Source organism: Poecilia formosa, unplaced genomic scaffold (genome assembly GCF_000485575.1).
Source record: "Poecilia formosa unplaced genomic scaffold, Poecilia_formosa-5.1.2 Scaffold95, whole genome shotgun sequence".
Taxonomy (NCBI): domain Eukaryota; kingdom Metazoa; phylum Chordata; class Actinopteri; order Cyprinodontiformes; family Poeciliidae; genus Poecilia; species Poecilia formosa.
Genome location: NW_006800034.1, coordinates 83,154 through 108,165, shown reverse-complemented (window position 1 = coordinate 108,165; position 25,012 = coordinate 83,154). Strand labels below are relative to the sequence as shown.

The window sequence follows — 25,012 nt, the reverse complement described above, 5'->3', positions numbered from 1 at the left end:
AAAAGCTGTGGTGGGCCACATTTGGCCCGCGGGCCTCGAGTTTGACACATGCGTTTTAGATAATCAAAAGTTAATTATACCAGACTAAATATACAACCCATTTTATTCTCTTAAAATGAATATGTGACATTCTTAAAAGTGACACAACATTCTGGACCACCTAACCCGTTAGATACACAAAGGAAAATATTTTATTGCGTAATTTTTACAGGCAGATTGTTCAATCCCACTTAAAGCAACAACCTGTTTGAATAGGTTTATTAAGAATGAATGCATTAGTTATATACACAGGTTAATATATTATATAAAGATTAATAAATGACCAGGTAATTTATTTAACTGTGCAAGACTACCGATGCCAGTTAAAAGTGCTTTCTCAACTCGATCACATTTGCTACAGGGACCACCTGTTCATAATGTCCCAGCACATAAACATGGCTACATTATCACGATTAGTTGGATTACTCCCCATAATTATTAAGATGGCAGCTGTGCAGATGCGATCATCTGTTTTTTATCCTCTTTCCTCCATTGACCTTGTGTGCAAATATTCAACAAAGTTTGCATCTTCAGAGTGAAACGAGTGAAATTATGATAATCTATGACCAAACATGTATATGTAGCGATTATTGTAGTTGATGTAAATGTAAGTTTTATTTTTATGTGGCACTTTGGTGCATGTGGTCTAACATCTTAATTTACAATTTGTAGCCAAGAAAGTAAACTACAGCTAAAATTCTTACTCCTGTTTTGATGCTGACATGGAATATTTCTCCAGCTTTCTCGGCTGTTTCGGGTTAAACTTTAACCCATATCTGCTCATTTATATTCTTCCCAGATGATTGTATGTTTCCTCTGCTCTTTCGTTTTCCACCTCCAGCTTTATTGTTGCATGCATGCACACACCTGCAGACCTAAAAAGCACATATGTACACGCAAAAAATGTCCACGCATGTGCTGCACAGGCGCGTTCTCTGCAAACTCTCTTGGCCAGTTTGCCTTCTTTTTGTCATTCCCCCTTTTCTTCCTCCAGTTCTGTGGTCTCGGCTCTTGCATCTGAACTTCCCAGCATCTCACAAAGATCCGTTGAAGGTTCGCTTTTTTCTCTTAAATCTGCTGTGAAAGAAGTTTTAAATGGAAAATCACTTCCTATTCAGAAAAAGCTTCAGTATTAGAGGGGAAACTGTGCACCACCCACTTGAAGTCGATGCCGCCTGCTGCTTTTCCTCATCATCGGGTTGCTCCTCTTCCTCTCCAGAAGAGGGCGCTTCTCTGTCCAGAGACTTCAGGTGTGCTGCCGCCAACATCTGGACAGCTGGAAACACAAATTAGTAAAACAGAAACTCAAACAGATGGAAGGGTTAATGTCTTTGACGTTTGGGCTAAAAGTGTTTAACTTACAAAAGAGGAAGAAGAAAGATGGTGAATTCACCATGTTTGATTGCTCAATAAGACGCAGATCACATCGTTTAGGGACTGAATCAACACACTGACCTCCTTATCTACAATTTTTCTGTTCTCAAAACTTCCTTTTTAGCTAACATGGTCAGGGAACTAATGCTAAAACATCACTTGTCTTTGTTCGGTAGTGCTGCCGTTTTCTGTCACAGATAAATAACAAAACCAACCGTCTGCCTATATGACGTAATCCAGACCATGATTCATCTGACCAGGTCAGGCACAAGGGAGTTTGACCTTTCCAGAGGGAGCTGGGAGTGACCTTAGCGATACTCCCCTACATATTAAATATAAAATGATTATTTAAATTTCTACATGGGTTGCTGGAGGAACTTAAAGTTAGAATACCTTATCTTCATTAAGCCATCCATATCAGCAGTGATTACTCATCATTGACAGCGTTAACGTCTTATGAAACGATTTATTTTCATTTGCAGTGTCACTAGGTAAGCTAGTCATTTCATTTGGTTCTCCAGCTGTACTTTCCAAAACAGCAGAGCTTAGATCATGAAATAAACCCGAGGGACAAAACCTGGGCCAACAGCATGGTTGGAAAAACTGTCCTACTGATATATGAATAAATTATTAAATTGTTTCAGTGTTTTAGTGCATTTGTGGACCTTCTCCAAATAAATGTATTACTGCATTTATTTCTAACTCTGGTCCTCCATACATGCTCATCAATTATCTGCTAAAATGTCCACCAAACAGAAAGAGAGAGAAAAGAAAACTTATCTCAAAGAATTTGAAGACTTTTGAGCCAAAATCTACCTTTAAGCTTCCTTTCTAGCTTCCTGTGACAGCTTGCTGTACCGCAGTGCTAATTCTACTTTGTGGAAGCAAAAAGTAGAAATTCTGTATTTTTTCATTTGTCTTCTGCTGTAAAAGTGCTGCATCTGGCAACATTTCTGTCAGTATTTCTGCTCATGTTGGGTGAGCAAGATTTCCTAATATCCTCAAGTCCACAGTCCATTTAAAAGTTTTTTTTAATCAATTTCTTAGTTTTATGGGGAAATTAAAGAAGCAAAAAAACCTTATGAAAATGGTACCTTCATATTTAAAATCATGACCCAATTCTTTTATCATCTCTGGCCAAAATTATTAACATCCAGCAACAGAGCAGCAGGTTACAGAGACCAATATGCTGTCTTTTAGATACTTTAAAAGTAAATTTAAACTTGCTCCCCCACGAACAAACAGAGAAATATTTTTGCTAGCATTAGCAGCAGCATGTCTGAATATGTGAAAGAGAGCATGTTGCAGCTGCAGCCCCTAATCCAGGATGATCCAGAACGGACCCACAGCTGTTTTTGCTCCTAATCTGACATGGCACACTGATCCACACTCATAGGCGACACAGAAACCAACAAATCAGACTGTGGATACAAATGTCTGGATTTTGACGGACATGTTCCAACTCAGCATTGGATTCTCCATTCATGTTTGTGGTATATGATAAAAGAATGAGGACACATTTGCAAGATAATTAAAAAAAAAAAAAGGCATTTACCTTTAAGTGAGGGTGGCTGGTAGGTTGCCATGTGAACCAGTTTGGCTTTCGTGGATCCATTTTCACCCAGAACCCACTGTGGAAGCAATGAATGAGAATCACTGTTCGCAGCAGACAGATGTTTCAATTGACATCTGGGGAGGAGACTAAGACAGCCCAACATTATCTTGTTTTAGTATTTCATGCAAAAAATGAAAATTAAAACAGAGATGTGTTTTATTTGTAACTGACGGCTGGAATAAAAAGTAGAAGAAAAGATGACACAGAAAGGTTGTTACTGTCGTAAAACAACAGAAAGAAAGAATATTTTTGGAGTTTTGTCGGGATGTGTCTGGCAGAGAAAGCAACTCGAACTTTGTTTTTTTTTTAACCATTTTACTTACTAATCTTTTTATATTTTAAATTTGCAGGTAAACAGAAATTAAAACGAGGATTTAAAAGGAGTTAGTCAACTTATCTTATAGCAGAGCTGGTCTACTTTCTCGGAGATGAACACTTACAAAAGTTTGCAAATCTCTCTAACTTTTTTCACGTTGTAACCACAAAATTCACTTGCATTTAGTTGGGATTTTATGAGGTAGGACCAACACAAAGTACTGCAGGATGAATGATTTTCAGATTTTTTCCCCCCCAACAAATTACTATCTGAAAAGTGCGGCCTGCATTCAGCCTCTCTAAGTAAACACTTTAAATATTATATATTTCCACTGAAATTAGAGCTGCTTCTGAAAGTTTCCACCAGTTAGTCTTTTCTGAATTCTGGGAATTTATTTGAAATTATTTTCACAATTTTTTAACTATAAGTAATTCCAGCTCTTACAAATGCCGTGATCTAAACCTTTTCCCACTTCAGACGCCAAAAAATAAAATAAAATTAGCCTTAGTTTAATTTAAAGAGAGCATCTTTTTCAATGCATTTTCTATTTCTCCTTTCTGAAGTTAAATGCTTTCACCACATTTTACCAAATGGTGTCAGAGTAAAGAAGCTGAATGCAAATGTCACATTTTTAGATCTTTATGTGCAAAATATTTTGAACATTATTTTTATCCACTTCACTTTGTGTTGATCTGTTAAATAAAATCTGATGTTTGTGTTTTTAATGCGACAAAGTTCAAGAAAAAGAGAAAGTTCAAGGGGTGTGAATACTTTTACAAGGCCCTGCATACATATGGAAATAATAGAACAATATTTTAACATCAACAGCATAAATTACATTAGATTGTATTTGTTACATGAAAAACTCTTGCTAGTTTTAATATAAAAAATTATTTAAATATGATTTTCAAATATTCTAGTGCAATCTTTCCAACTGAAAACAGCTATGTTCATTCCTTAAAAAATGTTTGCATCTTTACAACTTGAGAGTAGGTTAAATTTAGAAAAAAAAACTCTCTCATTTGCACACTTTCTTTATAAAACACCCAATTTCCACACTGTGTAATGGTGTAATAAAAAAAGAGTAGCAAAAAAATAAATAAAGTCTGCAGGACTTCATTATGAAAGAAGATTAAAGTTTGATATAAAAGTTCTCTGGTTTGACTTGTAACTCCTCGGTGGTACCTGACGCGAGCTGCTGTCTTCCTCTGGTGATGGCGGGTCTGTCAGTTTGAAGAGAGTGGCAGGTGTTGGCCTCCGGCGTCGAATCTTTGCAAAGACAAAAAGAGAATTTTCTGTCTGTATTTGCTTGTATCAAACTGCAGTGTGTAAGGCTGCGTACATTTCCATTTTTTATGAGTTTGCAACCAGGACCTTTTGCTTTTGTTCTGGAGTTGGGGATCTCGTTTCACACCAAAACACTAAACTTGTTTCTTTCCTAAATGCTGCCATGGCCTCTCGTGTCGTCCGTGATGCATATAATTGTTTGAACGAATGACTTGGTGATCTTTATGCATTTCTACCCAAGGATTGATCAGACATGTTGAGGTTCACAGATGTTTTTCTGGATTTTTGCCATGACGTCTCACTAGAAAGGGTAAAACCCTAAAACTCATCTACAGATGTGATTTTTTTTATTATTAAATGTTTAATTAAACCTACTGGAGTCTCCCGAATGTTTTAATACACACCAATCTTTAAAATATATTTTTTAAAAATATCTAAAAATGTATTCTTTAGTCAGGCATATGACAAATTGAACCAGTTTGGGTAATCCTGACGTAAAACAGGAGACATTTGTCTGATTTAATGTTAGACGATGAGAAAAATGTAAATGTAAATATCTTGTTCTTTCCAACACTACACAAGTTTTGCTTCATTGTATGTTTTTTATCAATGGTGAAATTTTGATTTGTACCTTTATTGTCCTTTTTTTCTTGCTATGAGATGCGTAACAGCTATTTGTTATTTACAAAGCAGCGTGAGTCATCGGCTACAAAAGTTATGCAACTTATGAAGTGCAGAACAAAGATCCAGCTTTCTTAGCAACTTGTCCAAAAATAGTTCCTAGCAGAGGCACCCCAAACTCTATAAACCAGGTAAAGTTTCCCCCACTTTAGTGATTCAGTGCATTGCTGCAACATCCATGAAATGCTTTCAATTTAAAATATTTTCACATTTAAAACATTACTTTTATTACTATAACATCTGCACTTTGGAAACATTTAAAGGCTTTTATTTTCAAATATATTATTTCTGCTTTTCAGGAAATATTTATTTTTGTAATTATACCTTTTCAGGTTCTAGCATGTTACTATGAGTATTATTTTATTATTGGAGCACCTGCAGAAGGAAGGTCAGCAGCGTAGGCGAAATACATGTGGGCGGCTCCTCCTACTGCCTCTGCTTCCCTCTGTTTGACAAATTTATCTCTTCGACCTAATATACTGCTGATATTTGAGAATATGATTTAAAAGCATCACAGAAAGAAATAGACAGAAATCTCAGTGAAAATCAGAACCTAGGCGCCTGTTTGAGAGCTTTTGAGATGTAGACCTTTGTTGCAAGTGGAGGCAGAAGGTCAAGCTCATACTGAATGTTGTTGTTATGAAAATCTGAGATACAAAAACACCAGTGGGAGGTTAGAGCTGTGTAAAGTGTTTTTTTACACATGTACACAGCAGGAAGTGGGATTTTTTCCTTGGTTTTAGAAATTCAGCACATTGGATTTCCATGTAGTATCACCTCACAGAAACAAGGTTATGGTACGGATCCTGCTGACCTTCAGGGGTTTTCCTGTGTTCTCCTTTCTACACCTGAATGTGTTTCTTGATTTACAATACTGCCCAACTCTGTCAATATTTCTGCCTGATGAAAACCAAAAGTTCAGCTTTTTTTTAATTATTATTAGAAATTGACAGTAGACAAATAAAAAACGTATAATACTCATGGTTTCCCCCGCTGTATTAGAAGCCTGGCGGGCCACCAGGCTTAGTATTGCTTATTTATTTAAGTCTTTTTAAAATGATTGCATTTTTTAAGACTTTATAGTTGGTTTTCAGGTATTAATCTTCCAATCTTTTAATAACACATAATTATCAAGTGATATTTTCAAATTTTCTGTCAACTTTTAAAAAGTTTTAACTCAAAAACACGCAGTTTTACGCTGGATGAATAAACCGCCAGGCTTAGCAAGTTCTCAAGGGGAAACCGTGATACTGTAATGTTATCTTCTGGCAGCACAGTCAATGAAAAGACTGATGACTTTACAGTCGACCAGCAGAAAGTCTCTGACAAAAAAAAAAGGTCATGGGTAAAGAAGCTGATTTTTCCCGAGCAAAGAAATGGAAGATTGAGCAAAATAAAATAAGTGTACAAACATTTATTGGGAAAACTGAGAATTAAAATCTATTCAAGAGATTGTTTTAGATTCCAAGGCATGGACTATGGGATCCATTGCTGACATATCCAGGATTTGGTCAAAAATTGTTGAACTATAGAGACAATAACAACATTTTCATTAGCCTTAAAATCGTGCAATTTCACATTTTGAAAATAAATTTGCTTAACGGAAAAAATGTCAATTTTTCAATGTAAAGTTTTGGAACTAGAAAGAGGTGGGTTTTTGGCAGTATCAAAATTAGTGTACTTCACAAAACTGTAACGTTATCTCTTAATTCGCATCACACAAGTCATGCGATCAAAAATCGGATGCTACTACTGGCAGAATAGACGAAGAAGACGACAGGAAGCGGTAGAAGGATCATGGCACGGCATGTTTTTTAATGTCTTAATGCGTGATTTCAATTGCATTTCTTTTTTAATGGAAACAGCACATTTTGTGTTTTTTCCGACTGTAAAGTTTTACGCACATTTTCAATGGAAACAGCCAGTGTCAGAAGCATTTTAAATGGGTTAAAGAGAAAAACTACTTCATGTTGTTTACACCCAATTCTGACCCAATGATCTGGATGTTGCAGCTGAAAATTGGTAAAGTTTTTTGCAGTCTGTGAACAAATAGCCTCAGTTTTTTGTCGTTATCTGACAGGCGGTGGCTCCCCGTGTGGTCTTCCTACGCTTTAGCCCATCTGCTTTGAGTTTTGACATGCTGTGCATCACCATCACTATTCTGTTGTTGGTTGAAGTAAAGACAGTTGGACCAAAGACATTTCGTTACATGTTTTTGTACACAATTAATCAAACTTTTTGCAGTTTTTATTTCTTTTCCTGTTAACTAAAAATCAAACTTCCACACTGTGTGCTACAAGTAAGAGTTAGTTAATAATTAAGAGTAACATTTAACCTCTAGAGTCTAAAATCACAACATTTATAAGCCATAAATGCAGTGTGGGGTCAGAACTGGTTCCTAAAGAGGCTTTTAGACAGATTCTCAATCCCTTTAGCCGTAAAGATCAGAGGGTGAAGCCATAAATCCCTTGTTGGGTTCATATAATGCTTTTATTTTATACTCTTAGTAATCCTGTGTCTAGTCCAGTTAGCCTGCAACCTGTTGAAGAACAGATGAAAAAAAGCATAACCTGTAATGTTGCACTAGTAAGATAACTTTCTGAATATGCGTGAGGCATTTTGTTGAATAATGTCTCTAGTTGTGGTCTTTTCTGCACTCTGAAGTCATTTTGGTAGACTGAAAGGTTTGTCATGTTTCTCCATTTGTGGTTAACAATTCCCACTTAATTCCTAGAAGTGTTAATGAAGGAAAGGGATCAGCTCTGTAAGTATTCAGTCTTTGCATTTATTTATTTACTTACCTCTAAAATTCCTTGAACATATGACCTGCTTTAATTATCAAAGACTCAGCTAAAATGAAAACCTAAGCATTATTCCCACTTCCAGAACTTCTGGCTAAAACTGTTCAATATTTCATACAATTTCTGCTGCATGCAAAATGCCATACTTATTAATTGATAACTGAGCAAATACTCTGTCATTCCTGTAAATTAAATAACTTCCCGTCAGTTTGTGTTTGGAGCTCTGGGGTGAAATTTAGTTCTTGGCTTTAACTGCCCTTGCCCTTAATTCAGTCCTCAGCTAATCTTTTTTTAATCTGTAGCCTCCATCCTTGGCTGATTCTTCCTCAACTTTTAATGCTTTTTCTTTTTCTAAATATTGTAATAGTTAACTGTCCTACTAGAAAACTGGGATATATTGGAAAATAAGAAGGTCACAGGGGTGCTTAAACTGCTGAGCTCCATTTCTAGACGTTAAACAATGACCAGATTCCTGGAACTGCTATGTTACTTCATCCAGTTGAGTGACTTGAATGCACTTGAACATGGCCGTACTCCATGACCCCTGGACTTGCTTCAGGAGAACAATCCAGAAATGTTTTTGGCCCCTAACTGTTGGAGTTTGAAGCATAAATGACCTGTACAGGTAGGCCTCAATCTCTTAGATGACGTGTCAAACTCAAGGTCCGGGGGCCAAATATGGCCCGCCACAGCTTTTTATGTGGCCCTCTAGACTCTAAAGTGACACATAAATAGAACCGTCAGAATATCAATGTGCTTAAATATTATTTTATCAATCAATTCAAAGCAGCTCTTATCGGTTTACTGCTAAATTGAATCAATTAGGCTGAGTCAGTCCCTCCAGGTTCTTGTGAATTACAGTGGAAATTCATGCAAAATCAACAAATTCCTGTATTTTTTCAGGCTATTGCATTATTGTGAGATTATTGCAGATTTTTCACAAAAATGAAAAACATTGGATCTAAATGACAGTTTACTCCCACCTGCAGGTGGCAGTATTTATTGCTTCCACTAAACAACTTAATGATGAGTTATAATCCATAACGATGCAGCGAGTTATGAAAAGTCACAATTACCATCATACATAAATGAAAATATTTCCAAATTACTACCACAAACACTTTTATTTTCCAAAAAGATCACAAAAACAATCACGAAATCCTGGAGGGGCTGAAAAGATGTTATTTAATTTTAAGAATTTATTTAGGTTTTAACATCTTAACAGGTTTTATCAATACATTCTGGCACAACCAGCCCTTTAAGAACATTCATGATCTTGATTTGGGGCAAAAGGAAAATGAGTTTGACTCCTGACTTAGATGGATCAACGAAACGCCCAAAGCTTAAGATAACACAACAAGACTTAGCAGAGAAGCAGAGTTAACGAACCATGATGTTAATGAACCAACTCTGAACAACGGAGGCCCAGAAGTCAAAACTAATGAAACACAGGTGATGGCAATTCTCAGCCCAGAGGGAAAGACAAGGTAGTGAGCCATATCAACACGTAGAACTAGGAAAACCAGAAGTTCAAGCAACTTATGTAGTAGAAAATACAAAAAGAAATGTAGAAAACTAAAAACAGAAGCAAACAATTATGATGTGAAGCTGAAAAACCGCCAAAATGGTTTTCTTGGAAGGAAAACTGGCTTGAGTGATTGGCGGAAATATCTGCTTAGAAAGACTAAATGAATACTAGCAAGGGGAAAAGAAACAACCGAATCTGAACCGCATGCATGTGAGAATGTAAACAGAACCAAATATCAAGTTCAGATATTTCAATCAGGGATCCAAATAACAACATGGTGCCTGACAAAAGTGTTCATGCTAATTGTTTTTACATTTTCTAATGTTTTCTTTTAATAGGACTTCATGTAATGAACTGATAGTGAAAAAAAAATGATTTACTGTGTAATATTCAGACTCCAATACTGCAATCACAGTCTGGAAACTGAAATCTTCATAGTTCTTTTTGATTGGATGGGCAGCATTCATGTCATCAACTCAGGTCTGGACTTTGATTAGACCAAATGTGTCAAACTCAAGGTTCGTGGGCCAAATCCGGCCCGCCATAGCTTTTTATGTCGCACTCTAGATTGTAGATAAACACTAAGTCTGTTCAAATATTATGTTATCAATCAAATAACATAATATTATCTGTTTACTGCCAAATTATATCAATCAGTCCCTTCAGTTTCTTGATAATTATTGTGGAAATTCACACAAAATCAACAAATCACCGCACTTTTTTGCGCTAATACATAATTGGGAGTTTATTGCGGATTTTTCTCAAAAATTGTTAAACCTGCCTTATTTGTACAACTGATGTCAGATTATAATCCATGATCTACACAGTGAGTAATAAAAAGTCACATTTACCGTCAAAAATAAGCACAAATATTTGCAATATTTGATTTTAATTACAAAAATCCTGTAAAAAAATCATGAAATCCTGGAGGGACTGAAAAGATGTTCAATAACATTATTTAATGTTAATAATTCATTGATATTGTAACAGTTTGTAGACAGGTTTTATCAATACATTCTGGCACAACAGGCCCTTTAAGAGCATTCATGATTTTGATTTGGCCCAAACTGAAAATGAGTTTGACACCCTTGGATTAGACCATTTTAACCCATGAATATGAGTTCATTCCTATGCATTACATGGTTTTAGTTTTAACTCTACATATCTAACTGCTGTTCCTCCTGCACTGATTTGCATTTATCTGTATCCATATTTCAACACTGATCAGCTTCCCACAGCATGATGCAGCCACCACCATCCATGTGTAACTGTTCTTTTAAAAAAAAAAATCAAGGTGATGAGCATTAGTTTTTGCTATTAAAAAAATGAACAAAAATGTAATACTTTTCTATTCTATGAGCAAAAGCCAAATTCCTTCCCAAGTTTCCTGTACTTCCTTCAGGACTTGTGGCAAATTTTAAGCGATCTTTGGAGAGGATAACTGTGTTTTTTGGTTTTCTGATGTTAGCCTTTACAGAACAATAACACACAGATCGACTCTGTTTTCTAATTAGGTTAGTTCTGCCGGTTATTATTTCCAGTTGACCTTATATAGAGTTCATGTAAAAGGTACACTTCCTTACATTTCAGCTATGCACTACTTTGTGTCTATCATTTAAAATCCCAATAAGATAACGTTGTTATGTCTGGTTTTAATGTGACAACATGTGAAAAAGTCCGAGGACTAACTGAAGCCACTTTTGCGAGCCTCTGTAACTGGGGGTGCTGAAGCAAACGATGATACGCTTCTGCTCTAGACGGGGCATAGAAAGTAGTCCGACGCTCTGGGGACAAGAGAGCTATAAACAGCAGATGTGCAAGAAGTATTTGAGTGGCTGGTGATGATTGATTTATTAGTTTATTTATGCATTCCAGGAAAGAACAAGCTTTCCAAACAGATGTTTTTTTGAAAAGTTTCTCATCGTCCACTTGGGGAAAATTATTCGGATCTCTGACATGGCACCTGTCTCCATCCAGTAAGGGTTTCGCTCCAGGCAGCAGAATGCAATCTTAGGACTATTTGATGCAAAAGAAAAATATACAATTCGCTTCACAATTGTCTGCATGTTTCACCTGCACTTGATTTAGAAAGATTCAGCCTCAGGCTCAAGGCTCCTTTTACATAACAAACACACACAGGGCACCTCCTCTCTTTACATGAGTAAAAACGTGACCTTCTTTCCTTTCACATATGTGTTTATGGTGCTTCTGCTATGCTCAGACAAATCTCATTTTCGGCTTTACAGATGGCTGCTTTATCCCTCACTTCCTCCTCATCCTCCACTCTTTTGAAGGGCAGACAACTCTCATTACTTTTAAAGGCTCCAAAACTATAAGGCAGCACAGCTCAGCTTAATCCTAGAGCTGCTGCCCACAGGGTAATGTGGAGCGAAATGGAGTTTGGCGAAGTCTTGTTATGTAAGAGCATTTTAAGCTCAAACTTCTATAAAAGTCTCATGCGCCAGGAATATGTCGGCAAAAACAAAAAAAGCAGCAAAGTATCTGAAACTACCAACAGAAGTTGTCATTAAATGTCCGCCATTATGACCTTGATCTGACCTCTCCATGTCACAAATACACATTTGTTCTTTTGAGGTCATTGCTAAAGAAACTAGTAGGCGTTTTATCCTACCATAACAACAGAAAGTTGAATGGAAGGAAAAAGTTTGGCTTAGAATAGTTTACTCTGTGTGCAATGAGTCTATAGTGGTGTACATGGAGGTAAATTAATACTGTTTTGTGTGTTTTTGTGTGTGTTATTCACTAGTTGTGTCGCAGTTTGACGTGGCTGTGGAGGGGGGTCAGCGTCACTCCGCCGTTGCTAGGAGACGACGGTTGTGCAACGGTGCTTGTTTTTCTAACGGCTGTGTAGCAGTACTGCTCGCGGAGTTACTTTGTAACTATTATTAAATTAAAATGTTGCAGACTCAATCACACACCCTTATTAAAATGCCATCTTGACTTGTGTATCACCTTGACTTAACTATATTTTGCAGAAGTTCTCCAAATGTATCGTCCACATTCGTCTTCAGGTGATTTTCTGTCTGAATTTGTCCTGGACTCTGATTCGGCAAAGCCAAAAGTTAAATTTTACTTCGATTAAGTGATTTGGGTGTACAGTTGGGAGTCATAGGTTATGGAAATGTGGCCCAAAAGTTTACATTTTGCTTCATCCAGCCATAACACATTTTTGCAAAAGATTTTAGGCGATTTTAGCCAGGACTGAATGTTTTCTTTGAAATAACTCCACTCCCCAAGAGCTGCTATTCTGCAACATTTACATGCATCCCTTCTCCAGCATATCTGAATTAAATGAACCAGTTTCACCTGACTGATACCTTTGAGATCATTTTGATTTGTTGTAACCTCTCTGCAACATCTGACGTTAGCTAAAGGAGCCAAATGACCAAGGTGAACTGAGCCTCAACAAAGAATTAGATACAAGGTTTATTGCAACTTTTTTGTTTGTTTTTCTCCAGCTATTTGTTTTGGTTTGTAGAGAAAACATGTCAAATATCAAAAAAGTAAATAAAATAAAAACTGGCATGTGTACAGTTTTACGTACAACTTCTACAACTTAAAATGTGAACTTTTTGAACTGAATTTCTAAAATATTGAAACTTTTTAATGATATTTTAATTGACTAAGATGCGCTTATATTGCGTTTAATTTAATATTATCACGGTAAACTTTACATTGGTCCACTATCTTTCAAAATCTACACTTTAAACATTTAAACATTTAAACGTCCCTGGAGGTGTTACAGGTTTATCACGCTGTGGGGTCTCACCATCTCCACCTGTCGCGGATCCAGCTGCAGAGAGATGGAGGACGGGACCGAGAACTGGATCTTCCTCCGCGCGTCCTTGTCCGCCTCTCGCTCCATCATCTCCGGGTCTGTGGGCAGCAGCGGGTCCATGGCATCCAGCCTGTCACCTCCCCGCAGCCGAGCGCACCAATGTCCGGCTTTAAAACCCAGTCGGAAGAAGCAGCAGCAGCGATTTAACTATCGGCGCAGTTTGTTGTTAACTGTCCGGCGGTCAAATTGAAGCAGATGCGGGTGAATAAAAATATCTGAGTCTCTCTGAAAGTGACAGATTCTCCAGCTTCATCTCACTCTCTGGCGCTTTTTCTGCCCTCCCCTCTCCCACTCTCTGACCATATGCCTGTCCCGCTGTGATTGCCGACCTGTTCTACATAACGAGGAGAAACCGAGCTCTGTGATGCCTTCAGCTGCCGTCGGAAATTCAAAATTCAAAGTGGACGAACCAGAAATGTCGTGAGCCGATTATTATTATTATTATTATTATTATTATTATTATTATTATTATTATTATTATTATTATGCCTTTTCTTCAAATATCTGTACATTTATTATTATGTTTAGTTATTTTGTTTTTCAAGAAAAATTTTCACAAATAGGGACTGATAACACTCCAGTTGCGAGCTTTTCTACATTTTTTTTATATAAACGTCAAAAGTATTTTATTTTGATTTTGTGAGAGAGACCAACATAGTGATGTTTTGCCCCTTTTACTCTGATACCCCTCAGTAAAATCCAGTTCTTTCCAGCTGTTTTCTGATGACAATAAAGCCCGGCTGTGTATAATATCAATCCAGCTGTTCTGTGAAGGCCTCATAGGGAACATTAGTTTAACTTTTCTTCATGTGGAAGCTCAGACCCGTCAGTATTTGCAGAAAGATGCTGCAGATATTCTAGAGGGAGGTCATGCTGATCACCAAACTCCAAAACATAAATCAAATTGGAAAAAAAATTGACTAATAACTGCATTTCTCATAATCATAGTTAACTCTTTAACCTGTTAAGGAGCAATAAAAACCGTGACACTACGCACATTTCTTTAGTCAATTTGTATTTATAGCAAGTCGCCACGAGAGGGCGCCAAAAGGCAACGGTTTGTTATTTACTTTTTTACTGTTGATGTTTATCTCAGTATCTTCATTTTACACTTATAGTTAAAAACGCTGGTGTAACAGCAAGGCGTGATGCTGAAAAATGTTAAAAGGTTCCTCAGTGTAGAATCATAAAGCTACGAAAACACTTAGCTGTTTGTTATTATCAGCAAAACAAATCGCATGTCGCTCGACCGCCAGTCATCGCTTGCGGGAATGTTGTATCGTTATGAATAGATCTCACCAGTCAAATTGTAATAGCTTCTTGTTACCAGCAGATGTCACCCACATCAAAAATATTAAAGTCCTAAAATGACAACCTAGAAAGGTTCTTTGTAAACAAAGCCAATTATAAGCCATAATAAAAACGTTTCATGTTTATCAAATACGAAACATTCATATTTAACAATAAATTAAATGGGAGATGACATGGACATTTTTATTATTACTGGGATAAAGTTGTGAAGTGTTACAGGAGGGTGGTTAGAAATCAATATGGAAACCGTATGGGAAAACTACAGGCGGCTTTTAGTTACTCTGCAGGAGCTGCTGACATCACCAGCTCAGGTGGAGAAATCAGGACAACTATTTAGTTATGAAAGCTGACAGAAAAATAACAAAAAGAAAATATTTCTTTGTTAAAAGAAGTCTGTGAGAAATTGTATTATTTTGTCACAACCCATGTGGAGACACAACAACTTAAAGATAAAAATGTTCTGGTTCAATGAGAATAAAATCAAACTGCATGCAAAATGCAGAAAACAAAAGACTACCTATTACCCTGAACACACTCTCCCTGCGGTGAAACTGGTAGTGGCAGCATCATGTGTCATCAGTATCATGCATTTCTTCAACAGGGAGATGGGTTGTGTGGCTCCAAAGAAAAGGCCACCAGTCCCCACAGTTATACAAATCATCATCTGCTTATTTTTGGTTTCTGTCTGTTTAATAGAAGAAAGAACGTTATTGGGTTAACTGTAGACCAAACGATGACTGGAGCTTGTTCCTTAAGAAAGTATGCTAATTCATTAAATCTAAGCAAAGTCTCTGCGCTGATTCTTCACATTTGTGTGAAACCTGTTCCACGTTGGCCTTGGCTACATTTTTATCAGAGGATAGGGAACAACATTTTGTCTTTTTCAGTAAAAATAGAGAGAACTTGCTCCTTGGTTACTAAACTGTGCATCAGTAATATGATGGGGATGATAAGCCCGGTCCCCCTGGCTTTCTCGCTTATTATTCATTCCCTTTCTTATTCCTTGACTTCTGCTCCCTCTCTGCAATCTGTGCCTCTGCCACCTTTGGCACCATCCACCCACATGGCACCTGTGCCAAGCCTGGCAGCACAAACGGGACGCTCTGCTTAGCTCAGTTCAATTGACTCGTTTAGGCAATTGCACCCTGACTCTGATCTCAGTCGCTGCCCGGATATTTTTTTCATCCTTAGCCTTTGAGTGGACATCGTGGAGTTTTCTTCCCCTTTAAGATCATGATTTTTATTTTATGTATTGATAGATTTTTTTTTAATCAAGTGCCAAAAGTACCAAAATAAAAAATATTTCTATAAACAATAAATTTCATGTATGTTGATTTCAAACTGCATAATTAAAGAAATTCATCCATAATTAAATAACTAAATGTGTTACATGTGAATAGATTTTTTTGAAGGTTTCCCGCAGAAAGCTTGTGGCGCTCGGCAGTCGTTCATCCAGCAGCCTGCTGTGTTTTTGAGTTAAAAAATGTTTAAAGTTAACAGAAATTTTGAAAATATCACTAGATATTATGTGTTATTGGAAGATTAATATCTGAATACCTACGATAAAGTCTTAAAAAATGCAGACTTTAAAAAAAAGCAATGTTAAGCCTGGTGGGGGCACAAGTAAAGCCTAGTGACCCGCCAGGCTTATAATACACTGTGTATTTATATTATTTAATAATGTCTATGGTGCAGGTGGATGTTGTGTAGCACATGTGTCAAACTCAAGGCCTGGGGGCCAAATCTGGCCCGCCATAGCTGTTTATGTGGCCCTATGGACTCCAAATTACATCAATAAATCCCTCCAGTATTTCACAAATCTGTAAAATTCACACAGAATCTGCAGATTTTTACTTCAAATTTCTCTCAAAATTGACCTAAAACACTGGGTTTTAGGTCAAAACCAGTGACTGCTGCCTCAGTCTTACTTGATGATTATTTGATACGGGGATTAATAAAAAATCACATATGAGATCATACAGTAGCGCAAATATGTAATGTATGCTTGATTACATTCCATAAGCTAAAATCATACATTGTTGTTTTTCAAGCTTCATTCAATTATTTCATGTTTTCTCAGCTGCAGGTGCACCAGCGAAAATTTTGGACTTGTCAAATTTACAACAACATTTGATTGGTTATCCAATTGGATGTTCTATCCGTCCATCCATCCATTGTCTATACATGGTTACCCTTGTAGGGTCACATCTGGTGCCTGTCTCCCGCCGTCAGGGAGTGAAAGTCGGGGTTGGCTCTGGACAGGTCACCAGTCAATCAAAGGCCAACACTGACAAGCAATTACATGCTCACACCTAAGGGCAATTTAGAGTAATTAACCTAACAGTCAGATTTTTGGACTGAGAGGAAGTTGGAGTACCCAGAGTGACCCCAGGCCAGGGTCTGAACCCACAGCCTTTTTGCTGCAAGGCAACATCAATACCAACTGCACCACAGACCTGCAGCATTTTTTAAAATACTTCTGTATTTTCTTCCAGTTTTTTATTTTTTATTTTTTTAGCATACTGGCATATTAAGGTAATCATTTACATATTATTTTTTTGAATGGCTTCACAGTGACACAGTTGGGTTCTAATCCTGGGTTCAGATCCCAGTCTGACTTCTTTCTGCATGGGGTTTACATGTTCTCCAGCGCATGCACTCTGGCTTCCCCCCACAGTCCAACAACATGCCCAGTTAATTGGTCTCTCTATACTGTATTTAGGTGTTTGTGCACTGTTGTTTGTTTTGTGTGTCTCCATATTATGGATTCTCACTTTGATGGATAAATGGATTTATTGAAACGTGGGACACTTGAACCTCCAGACTTCCATATTCAAAGGATGTAGTAAAATTATCGTATTTGGTTTTTTGAAATTGCTCATTAAGTTAAAAATTGAACTAAAATATTTTTAATTGTTTTTAAAAATAAATTTAAAAATTAAATTGTAGCACTTTTAGGCCTCCAAACACCATTCACAATTGCAAACTAATCAAATATATTCACAAGTATTTACTTTTTTTATCAGAAATACAACGTATTTATCAAAACAAAACATTTATTAATGACATCTGTATTTTTGTATGTTCATTTGAATATTTGCATTTGTTTAAATGACACCTTTAGCCAGTCATGTAATTATTAATTTTCATTTAGGAAATTCTGACCTTTATGGACGTCCATAAATCTGCATTGTGCCAATATAATGATTGAATACATAGTGAAATAATTGCATCTACTTCACATATTTATTAATGATACATTTATCTTATTAAATATTTGTAAACTAATTCTGTCATTTCACTTTTTAATGACTTACTGAAATTTTTGGACCACCTTACTACTCCAAACTTTTAGTCAGTAAAACTATATATTTTTTACATGACACAATAGTTTAACTGTTTATTAAAATATTTTGTAATTGTTTACCATATTGTTACAATTATGTAATAGTTCGTGATATACTTGTGGCACTTTTGCACTTCCATACACCTGCTGTTTTTATGAGTTACAAAATATTTATTAATAGCATGCTTTTTAGCTAAATATTTATTGAAGCATTTATTTGTTTAAATTTTCAACTACATCTTGACAATTTCTTTCGTTCTTTGTTTTTTCTTTGCAATAAATTTACCTCTCATGGACTGCCATACTTTTGGACAAAATTGTGGTTTTAAATTTATTGCTTGAATCTTACTGTTTACAATTTTTTTCTCCCCCAAGACAAAAGTGAGTTGATTTTTCATTCTACATTATTAATCCACAGTAACCCTGGAGTTGTCACTATCTAACGGTGCTCTTTGTTTTGCTGTAGCTGCACAGGATCAATCAGAAATGTTTTTATAGGCTTACTATAATTATTTCTAGTAAGGGGATTGTTTTCCTACACCCCATATTTGAGATTAACCCCGTTTTTCCCAATGATAGCGGCTAAAAGAAGCATTTTTATTTGTGCCATCTCGCTCTTATTCCATTTTTCCTTTCAGCTCAGTGACAGATGGCGAGTCCTTCTCCCCCGGGGGAGTGGGGGAGCTGGAGGGGGGCAGTCTCTGTGAATGCGGCCGCATGTCAATCACCGGTTCTCATGTGATGGTTCCTGCCAATGACGTGCCAGCCATATGGGCCTGGCATCAGAGCTGCTATGTAACCCACCCGGTCCCGCCTCTGAGGTGGCACACGGCTCCCTCTCAGCACGGCTTGTGCAGCAGATACAGACAGATCAGTAGCAGCGGCGGCGGCGGCGGCAGCAGCAGAGGATCCAGACAGGAACGGAGTGGCAGGAAACAGGCGTGAGAGCATCCACGCAGCATCCCCGCAGAATCCGCGCAGGGCGTGTGGATGTGATGCCCACCCGGAGAGAGATGGTGTAAACAAACCAGCTTTGCCCCGTCACTGAGCTCCACCGCGGAGGTAGGTTAACCATCTCCTGTTCTGCTCTGCCTTTGTGCTTGTTACTCCTGCAGCGACGGAGAATATTAATGTCTCAAAGCAAAAAAAAAAAAAAAAAATACCTGAAGATAATTCAATGCCTCAGTTTGCTCTTTCTCTATGATAAAATCAGACTAGATCCTAAACTCATTTAAACCCCCCTCAGAGCTGCTCTTTATGCATTCTTGCATGTTTAAATGAAAAGATTGCAGTTGAATAAATCAACACAATTAGAAATACATCCCAAATAGCATTTTTTATTTTCTTATAGAAAATTAACATCGGGGCTGTAATTTATTTGTGGCTGCATGGGTGCGTGTGTGTGTGTGTGTGTGTGTGTGTGTGTGTGTGTGTTCGTGCACGACGCTCGTCAGAGCCGTGGGGGTTGAATTCTCCACAGAGATACACGGGCTAATTGACAAGGTATTGGTTGGCATTAATTACATTGTGCTTACAAGATTAGGGAGGAAAAAAAATACACCCTTGGACTCCACAAGCACAGCTGAGCTCAAAAACATTTGAGAAGATCCGAGAATTTTAGGGATTAATTTTTTATTTAAATGCACAACTTTCCTGTTGAGCCCGACTTACAAGTCTGTGTATCAGAGCAACGTACTTCGTGTACGGATTCATTTTGCCCCGCATGCTGTGCGTAATGGAGATGCCTTCCTATCTTTAAAATTTATTTAATTTTCCTAAGATATTGAGAATCAAATTAGAAAATGGCTTATAAATATAATCCTACTCAAGTTGCTCTAATGCGCTAATCCTTATATTTTTAGTATCTCTTGCGAGCTTGTTTGGAATGTCACAAATTATTTAAGCAAATGAGGAATCCCGAGAAAGCTTCTTTTTTTTAAAAAAAAATCCCGAGAAAGCTTCTTTTTTTTAAAAAAAAATCCCCTAAGAATGCGTTTATGCGCAAAAAAATAAAAAATAAAAACAATGTTTTGGATCTCGTTTTATTCTGAGGCCTTGTTGTGCAGGAATTTCTAAGGGATGTCACTTTTCCTGCAGCAGATATCCGTACCTCGAGTGCGTCCCTCGGGAATAAGCTTATGCTGCCCGACACGTCTCCTCACACAGGTTTAGGCCGAGGAGAGTCCGAGGCTTACGCTGCAAGCAATTAAATATTAACCTTTTATCGAATTTGAATGGAGACATTAAATAAGAATAACAAACACCCTATGGGGTGAAAAGCAGTCAGGTTTAGTTACATTTCCAATATCTTTGACAAAATCATCAAGACACGTAGCTTCATTTGGATTTAAGATTTGCCATAAATATTTTAAGTCGTTCCCAACTGTATTTCTGAACAAAATAGCCAAACTATTTTACAGTTTTATTATTATTGGTGGAATAAGTCGGAGACACACCTTGAGGCTATAAACTCATAACACTTTCTGACTTTTTCCTCTTTTTCGGGCAGGCCAATCCTCGTCTTGGCCTCCGGTGAGAATAGAGCTCATTAAAACGTGTCGTCTCGTTTTGCACAACACACGTGAGTGCGTCAACAGCCACAGGGCCGCAGCGTCATAGTCGGTGCTGGTCGATTATTTCGTAGCTAAGCCGATGATCGTTTTGTACCCGGTTCTTCGGGTTAGAAATCCTTTTTCTGCGGGACTTTCAAGGACGACTGAGAGTCAATTGGTGGCCCGGATGGAGAGGATTTTACACCCACTTTGACAGCCAACAAGGAAAGACGTTTTAACTTTGCTCATGGGTCACAATGGAGTCCATTGGCGCAAACGAGAATTAGCCAATAAAAGGTGCTTTTCCCTTCGGCACTTAGTTTTGGTCGTTTCGTACCAGACTTTTCAGGTACGAAACGAAACTCATTGACAAGTGAGGTTGATATTGTACCCTGTGGGTTAATTGGTTAACGTTTATGTTAACAAATCTAGTTTTGTTTAGTACCTGTTAACAAACCATTTCGTACCATCTCATTTTTATTGTTAAAAAAATCTCAATAACCCACATTGTTATATCTATCTATCTATCTATCTATCTATCTATCTATCTATCTATCTATCTATCTATCTATCAGTTTATATTTTTCTGTCCTAATGACAGAGCCAATCCCAAGGTTGTATGGGGCCTCGTGCAGAATTGCAGTTCGGGCCCCACTCTCACCTACAACCCACTACATCAGCTGCAGTAACATGTCTTTGAAACTGTCCACACTTGGCTGTTTGATTCAAATCAATTTTTACAACAGAAAAAATAATTTGAAGCACAAATTATCAAACTAAACACAGGTCTTTAACATTTGTAAAGACAGCAGTAAAGACACCAGCACAAACCCAGGCAGGAAGACAGATGAAACTTTGAACTATAGTGAGATTAATGTATGACTAATAACATAACAGATAATAGAGAAATATGTTTCTCTCACAACTAATACATTTTTCAATTCATAGAACCCTATATATTTTTTTTATTTTAAACATCTTAAGACTTAAGTGGGGGAAAAATGCTACTCATCAATTTTAAAAAAAATCTGGCGCATTGTTAATTAAAATAACAGATTAGAAAGCTTTAAATTTTTCTTTATAGTCCAGTGCTCTTGGTCGACCCCTGCTGGCCTGGGGGTGGTGCATGCAAGCCAAACAGCAGTTTAGTTTTCTTTGCCTATCTGAGTATTTTTGTCTGAAGATCTATTTCCATGTATTCTTGTTTTGATCTCTATTGGTAGATATTTTTATTAGAGTCATTTAAATTTCCTGACATTAGACAATCAGTAGAAATGATAAAATTGCTGTAAATCGTCAAGAGGTGTGGTAGGTAACTCCATTTTATAAGAAAAAGGAATGAAATTGCAAAAGAAACAGTTAAATAAAGGACCAAAACTACAAAAATTAGAAAATGGCCAAGAGGGGAAACGACCAGTTCGTTCATTGGCTTCCTAGTTTGAAATAGAAATACATTAAAACAAATTTACAGGAAATAATAAACAGTTTAATGCAAGTATATGTGTGAGGCATTCTTTTAATGATTCATAGAGAGATCCTTTCCAAAAAATGTTCAATGATTTTGAGGTGCGTGGTTATGAAATGTCCTGTTTGTTTGCAGGAAAACGAAGGGAGGAGAGGCGGAAATGGATACCAAATGGTTACGAATTAGATATTTTACCTGATGCCTACAGAAAATGACTCTAGCTGGTTGCCAAGATGAATACGAGTTCACACATTGTTGCTAGAAACAACTAAATTTAGCAACCGAAAAGTCAAGTTCAACACGACCCAAGACATAAAGATACAGAGTGGTTAAGAGGTGAAATGACCAGCACCCCAAAAGAAAACAAATAGTTTCATATACAGTTCAGGTATGTGAACAAGATGGTTTGTTTGTAATAAGATAAATGAAGTAAGAAACGGATCGTCCAGCTGACGAATTGTATCCGTATCTTACAGGTTGTCTGCCACAATGTTGAGCCGTCTGTTCAGCGAGGTGCTGCCGGACGTCCAGCGGTTGGCGGCGGACTGGGTGCAGGACACCGACAGCGACGGATGCAAGGTGAAGGAGGAACGCGAGCCGTGCCACCTCGAAGAGGACGATTTGGACGAGCCGCGGGAGGGCAGCAGCCGGGCAGAGTCCGAGATGGCCGGGGACGACGACGACGAGGACGACGATGGCGAGGAAGAAGAGTGCGGGGACGAAAACGGCGGGGATAAACCCAAGAAGCGCGGCCCGAAGAAGCGCAAAATGACGGCGGCGCGCATGGAGCGCTCCAAGCTGCGGCGCGTAAAGGCCAACGCGCGGGAGCGCACGCGCATGCACGATCTGAACTCGGCGCTGGACAACTTGCGCAAAGTGGTGCCGTGCTACTCCAAAACCCAGAAACTCTCCAAAATAGAGACTCTGCGGTTGGCCAAGAATTACATTCTAGCCCTCGGGGAGATTTTACGCAACGGGAAACGTCCAGATGTGGTGACCTACGTGCAGATGTTGTGCAAGGGCCTGTCCCAGCCTACCACCAACCTGGTGGCGGGCTGCCTGCAGCTCAACACCAGGAACTTCCTGACCGAGCAGTGCGCGGACGGAGCCCGCTTCCACATGCCCAGTTCTCCGTTCTCAGTGCATCCCTACCCCTACCGCTGCTCCCGCCTTTCTAGCCCTCACTACCAGCCCGGAGCCGGAGCTCTCAATATGCGGGCCCATTCCTACAGCGGCTCCGGGTATGAGTCCGTGTACATGCCGGGCGGGACGTCTCCAGACTACAACAGCCCGGAGTATGAGGGCCAGCACAGCCCGCCGGTGTGCCTGAACGGCGGCCTGTCCGGGAAACAGCAGGAGTCCTCAGACACAGACAGGAGCTATCATTACTCTATGCATTACTCCGGACTGACCACATCCCGACCTAATCACGGCCTACATTTTGGACCATCGGGAGCGCGCAGCGGAGGCGCGCATTCAGAAAACATCCCACCTTTCCACGACGTCCACCTGCACCACGACAGGGCGCCGCCATATGAAGACCTGAACGCTTTTTTCCACAACTGAGCAGCTCAGAAAAGGAGGGGAGCAAACTACAGGCTCACCGACTCCACAGAGACAATCCTAAAGAAAGCGTTTATTATTAAAAAAAAAATGCAGCAGTCGGAGCTCCTAAACGATTACCTTCTGTGTGTCACCTCTATACTGTTGTACATCCTATCAAAAAATGTGTCCAGTAAATTATTCCTGTATGCAGAATGAGTGTAATTTAAAATGTGAAAGTCAAGAAGAGACATGTTGTGACAAAAACAACTGAAATAATAAAAGAAAAGGTGTTTTATAATTGTCTGAGTGGAGCGATCTTATTTTGCTGTGAACAGTAATAAATACATCAATAAATAAATTGCGGCTTATTCGAATAAATCAACATTTTAAGCAGTATCCGGAGAAAATGTTAGGTTTTAAACAAAAAAATGTCATTGTTTATTTATAACAAACATCAAGAGCCCAGTTTAAAGATAAGGGTTGGTGTTACTGTCCACAAATTACCTTTTTAGGAGATTTTATTTTTATGCTTCATTAGGAACAAATTTTAAGAAGATATTAGTGCATTTAAATTCGCTATTAAATTGATTTTGGCCAGAAACATCTGTCTTGACTTGTTGCTTACAAAATATGTAGTTTCAGAAATGACGGAATGATTGTGAATCAAGGCGACCATCATTTGATAATTTAAATAAAACGTAATCAGATCCTTTACGTGCAATACGCATAAGCCAGCGACAAATAAGCTGGAGTCCGACGCTAATTAGCAGAAGCGCATTTTACCGACGGACATGCGCAAAAGCTCATGAAGGTGATTAGTTTTACAAGCAGAAGCCAAAGGAAATTAATTACATCCTGCAAAGTGCACCCACAGTTCAACATTTCAAACCTGTTGCTCAAAGGGAAACGTGTAAAATGCTTCCGGAAAGATCCGAAGAAGATGAAAAATGTTCTAATTTGTCCAAAACACAAAACATATGTGAACCTGACCTAACGCATCTAAAATGTGCAGAAATCCTACGAAATGTGTCAGGAGTGCAACTATTAGGAAGGAGCCTCTATTAGAATGAGGAAAAACATGAGCAAAACCTCAAAGTACATTTTTGGTGCAGATTTTCTCAGTTTTTATTCATTTTAATTCAACAGAGATTTTTTTTTCGTGACCTGGCGATGACATGCGCGACCTTTTCATCGTTGTTCTTCCGGTGGAGCAGGTGGATCTGATCCCAATCATAAACTGGTCTGATTCATCAGGTAAGTGCGCTGATAAAACGGTGTGATGCAAAATAATTT

General features: G+C 38.1%; 2 protein-coding genes across 4 annotated transcripts; one reads left to right on the top strand and one right to left on the bottom strand.

Moving 5' to 3' along the window:
• Positions 1 to 85: 85 nt before the first annotated feature.
• Positions 86 to 13,854, bottom strand: LOC103142265 (protein phosphatase 1 regulatory subunit 1B-like). 2 transcript variants are annotated; one of them, XM_007558222.2, is made up of 5 exons: positions 13,432 to 13,854; positions 4,530 to 4,613; positions 2,969 to 3,044; positions 1,199 to 1,315; positions 86 to 1,113 (listed from the first exon to the last, which is right to left on the bottom strand). In XM_007558222.2, the coding sequence occupies exons 1-5, from the start codon at positions 13,558 to 13,560 to the stop codon at positions 1,010 to 1,012; spliced, it is 510 nt and encodes a 169-aa protein (XP_007558284.1). In that variant the 5' UTR covers positions 13,561 to 13,854; the 3' UTR covers positions 86 to 1,009. The 2 variants fall into 2 exon arrangements, with proteins under 2 accessions (XP_007558284.1, XP_007558283.1); XM_007558221.2 differs by having other exon boundaries at positions 86 to 1,116; positions 13,432 to 13,853.
• Positions 13,855 to 18,953: 5,099 nt separating this feature from the next.
• Positions 18,954 to 23,828, top strand: LOC103142264 (neurogenic differentiation factor 2-like). 2 transcript variants are annotated; one of them, XM_007558220.2, is made up of 3 exons: positions 18,954 to 19,219; positions 22,310 to 22,562; positions 22,651 to 23,828. In XM_007558220.2, the coding sequence occupies exon 3, from the start codon at positions 22,664 to 22,666 to the stop codon at positions 23,738 to 23,740; it is 1,077 nt and encodes a 358-aa protein (XP_007558282.1). In that variant the 5' UTR covers positions 18,954 to 19,219; positions 22,310 to 22,562; positions 22,651 to 22,663; the 3' UTR covers positions 23,741 to 23,828. The 2 variants fall into 2 exon arrangements, with proteins under 2 accessions (XP_007558282.1, XP_016529933.1); XM_016674447.1 differs by lacking the exon at positions 22,310 to 22,562.
• The last annotated feature ends 1,184 nt before the right edge of the window (positions 23,829 to 25,012 follow it).

Coding starts and splice junctions, on each gene's coding strand:
- LOC103142264 (XM_016674447.1), top strand. CDS start 22,664: ATGTTGAGCCGTCTGTTCAGCGAGGTGCTGCCGGACGTCCAGCGGTTG.
- LOC103142265 (XM_007558221.2), bottom strand. CDS start 13,560: ATGGACCCGCTGCTGCCCACAGACCCGGAGATGATGGAGCGAGAGGCG. Junction 1,316..2,968: donor CCAGCCACCCTCACTTAAAG/GTAAATGCCTTT, acceptor TTGTGTTTCCAG/CTGTCCAGATGTTGGCGGCA. Junction 1,117..1,198: donor GCAGGCGGCATCGACTTCAA/GTGGGTGGTGCA, acceptor CTTCTTTCACAG/CAGATTTAAGAGAAAAAAGC.